This window comes from Mustela nivalis (assembly GCF_964662115.1).
Source record: "Mustela nivalis genome assembly, chromosome: 9".
NCBI classification, from domain to species: domain Eukaryota; kingdom Metazoa; phylum Chordata; class Mammalia; order Carnivora; family Mustelidae; genus Mustela; species Mustela nivalis.
In genome coordinates this window covers 96,838,047-96,842,019 of record NC_139028.1, presented here as the reverse complement: position 1 = coordinate 96,842,019, position 3,973 = coordinate 96,838,047, and the positions used below count along the sequence as shown (strand labels likewise).

The 3,973-nt window shown below is 42.3% G+C and overlaps 1 protein-coding gene across 1 annotated transcript; it reads right to left on the bottom strand.

Annotated features, from left to right (window-relative positions):
• Positions 1-484: 484 nt before the first annotated feature.
• LOC309840531 (heat shock cognate 71 kDa protein) lies at positions 485-2,781 on the bottom strand. The gene has a single exon (XM_082682698.1). The coding sequence runs from the start codon at positions 2,700-2,702 to the stop codon at positions 762-764; it is 1,941 nt and encodes a 646-aa protein (XP_082538824.1). The 5' UTR covers positions 2,703-2,781; the 3' UTR covers positions 485-761.
• Between the last annotated feature and the right edge of the window lie 1,192 nt (positions 2,782-3,973).

Below are 3,973 nucleotides of genomic sequence, written 5' to 3'. Positions count from 1 at the left end.
GTATTCCCTTGTATATATATCTCCCACATCTTCTTTATCCATTAATCTGTCTATGGACATCTGGGCTCCTTCCATAGTTTGGCTATTGTGGGCACTGCTGCAATAAACTTTGGATGCAGGTGCCCCTTTCAATCACTATATTTGTACCTTTGGGTTAAAAACCTAGAAGTGCGAATGTTAAGTCATAAGGCAGCTCTATTTTAAACTTTTTGAGGACCCTGTATACTGTTTCCCAGAGTGGCTCTACCAGCTTGCATTCCCACCAACACTATAAGAGAGTTTCCCTTTCTTTGCATCCTTGCCAATATCTGTCCTTTCCTTGTTAATTTCAGCCATTCTGACTGGCATGAAGTGGTATCTCATTGTGATTTTGATTTCTATTTCTCTGATGCCTAGTGACGTGGAACTTTTTTTTTTTTTTAATGTGTCCATTGGCTATTTGTATATATTCTTTGGAGACATGTCTTTACATGTCTTCTGACCATTTCTTCTTCTTTTTTTTTTTTTTTTTTTTTTTTTTTGCCAATTTTAAATACAGTTTTATTTAAGACATTGCATTTTCCACTTAACAATACAGTGCTTATAAAGTGCAATGTTTATTTCCTTTCCCTGTGCACATATTCCATATTCAAGTATCAAGAATGCCCAGTTTTTTTGCTATAGCAGCTCAACATTATAACTGCCATGGAATTTGCTACAAATTTGGGTCCTTTGAATATTGTATGTGGAACAATGCTCAACCTATTTATTCTCAGATTGGTTTAATCAACCTCTTCAATGGTGGGCCCAGAGGAGGCACCACCAGAGGGAGGAGCTCCACCACCAGGGAAGCCTCCAGGCATTCCTCCTGGCATGCCCCCTGCACTCTGGTACAGCTTGGTGATGATGGGGTTGCAGACTTTCTCCAACTCTTTCTGCTGGTGTTCAAATTCTTCCTTCTCTGCAGTCTGGTTCTTATCAAGCCAGTTGATGATTTCATTGCACTTGTCAAGAATCTTCTGTTTGTCTTCATCATTTATCTTCCCCTGAAGTTTTTCATCTTCAACAGTTGCTTTCATGTTGAATGCATAAGACTCCAGTGAATTCTTGGAAGACACCTTGTCCCGCTGTTTCTCATCTTCAGCTTTGTACTTCTCAGCTTCCTGGACCATGCGCTCAATATCTTCCTTGCTCAAGCGGCCTTTATCATTAGTGATGGTAATCTTGTTCTCTTTTCCTGTGCTCTTATCCACGGCAGAGACATTGAGGATACCATTAGCATCAATATCGAAAGTGACCTCAATCTGAGGGACACCACGAGGAGCAGGAGGTATGCCTGTGAGTTCAAACTTTCCAAGTAGATTGTTGTCCTTGGTCATGGCACGCTCACCTTCATACACCTGAATAAGCACACCAGGCTGGTTGTCGGAGTAGGTAGTGAAGGTCTGTGTCTGTTTGGTAGGAATGGTAGTATTACGCTTGATAAGAACAGTCATGACTCCTCCAGCAGTTTCAATACCAAGAGAAAGTGGAGTGACATCCAACAGCAGCAAATCTTGAACATTTTCAGATTTGTCTCCAGAAAGGATGGCTGCCTGGACAGCTGCACCATAAGCAACAGCTTCATCAGGGTTGATGCTCTTATTCAGTTCTTTTCCATTGAAGAAATCTTGGAGAAGTTTCTGAATCTTGGGGATACGGGTAGAACCACCCACCAGAACAATATCATGGATCTGAGACTTGTCTAACTTGGCATCCCGAAGAGCTTTCTCTACAGGGTCCAGGGTGCCACGGAACAGGTCAGCATTTAATTCTTCAAACCGGGCACGAGTGATAGAGGTATAGAAGTCGATTCCTTCATACAGAGAATCAATCTCAATACTGGCCTGGGTGCTGGAAGAAAGTGTACGCTTAGCACGTTCACAAGCAGTACGGAGACGACGAACTGCCCTCTTGTTTTCACTGATATCTTTCTTATGTTTGCGCTTGAACTCTGCAATAAAATGGTTGACCATTCGGTTGTCAAAGTCTTCTCCACCTAAGTGGGTGTCTCCAGCTGTGGACTTAACCTCAAAGATCCCATCTTCAATAGTAAGGATTGACACATCAAAAGTGCCACCTCCTAAGTCAAAGATCAGCACATTCCTTTCAGCTCCAACTTTTTTGTCTAAGCCATAAGCAATAGCAGCAGCAGTTGGTTCATTGATGATTCTAAGTACATTGAGACCAGCAATAGTTCCAGCATCTTTGGTAGCCTGACGCTGAGAATCATTGAAGTACGCAGGTACTGTGACAACTGCATTGGTAACAGTCTTCCCAAGATAAGCCTCTGCGATTTCCTTCATTTTTGTCAAAACCATAGAAGACACCTCCTCTGGATAAAAGCTTTTTGTCTCTCCCTTGTATTCTACTTGGACCTTGGGCCTGCCAGCATCATTCACCACCATGAAAGGCCAATGCTTCATATCAGACTGGACAACAGCATCATCAAATCTCCGTCCAATCAGGCGTTTGGCATCAAAAACTGTGTTGGTGGGGTTCATCGCAACTTGATTCTTGGCAGCATCACCGATCAATCGTTCGGTGTCCGTGAAGGCGACATAACTTGGGGTGGTCCGGTTTCCCTGATCATTGGCAATTATTTCCACTTTCCCGTGCTGGAAGACACCCACGCAGGAGTAGGTGGTGCCAAGATCAATGCCAACTGCAGGTCCCTTAGACATGGTTGCTTGCGTGTAGGCCTGGCTCGGGTTGAGAAGAAGACAGCAATCCAAAGATCTGGCCCCGCGTTCAATGAGAACCCATTTCTTCTTTTTTTAATTTAATTATATTTTTTTCCAGTGATCCAAAATTCATTGTTTATGCACCACACCCAGTGCTCCAGGCAATACACAATACCCACCATCAGGCTCACTCCACTCCCCACACCCTCTCCAAAACTCTCAGTTTGTCACTCAGAGTCCACAGCCTCTCATAGTTTGTCTCTCCTTCTGTTTTCCCCCAACTCACTTCTCCTCTCCAACTCTCAATGTCCTCCATGTTATTCCTGATATTCCACAAGTAAGTGAAACCATATGATAATTGACTCTCTCTGCTTGATGTATTTCATTCAGCATAATCTCTTCCAGTCCTGTCTATGTTGATATAAAAGTTGGGTATTTGTCCTGTCTGATGGGGGCATAATACTCCATTGTATATATGGACTGTATCTTCTTTATCCATTTGTCTGTTGAAAGGTATCTTGGTTTTTTCCACAGTTTGGTGACTGTGACCATCGCTGCTATGAACATTGGGGTACAGGTGGCCCTACTTTTCACTACGTCTGTATCTTTGGGGTAAATACACAGTTGTGCATTGCAGGGTCATAGGGTAACTCTATTTTTAATTTCTTAAGGAATCTCCACACTGTTTTCCAAAGTTTTGGCTGCATCAACTTGAATGCCCACCAACAGTGTAGGAGGGTTCCCCTTTCTCCACATCTTCTGCAACATTCATTGTTTCCTGTCTTGTTGATTTTGGACTTTCTAACTGGTATAAGGTGGTATCTCAATGTGGCTTTGATTGAATCTTCATGATGGCTAGTGATGATGAACATTTCTTCAAGTGTCTGTTAGCCATTTGTATGTCTTCTTTTGAGAAGTGTCTGTTCATGTCTTCTGCCCATTTTTTGATATGATTATCTGTTTTGTGTGTGTTGAGTTTGAGGAGTTCTTTATAGATCTTAGATATCAGCCCTTTGTCTGTAGTGTCATTTGCGAGTATCTCCTCACATTTCGTGGGTTGCCTCTTTGTTTTGTTGACTATTTCCTTTGCTGTGTGGAACTTTTGATCTTGATGAAGTCCCAAATGTTCATTTTCACTTTTGTTTCCTTTGCCTTCGGAGATATGTCTTGAAAGAAGTTGCTGTGGCCGATGTCAAAGAGGTTACTTCCTATGTTCTCCTCTAGGATTTTGATAGATTCCTGCCTCACGTTAAGGTCTTTCATCCATTTTG

Coding starts and splice junctions, on each gene's coding strand:
- LOC309840531 (XM_082682698.1), bottom strand. CDS start 2,702: ATGTCTAAGGGACCTGCAGTTGGCATTGATCTTGGCACCACCTACTCC.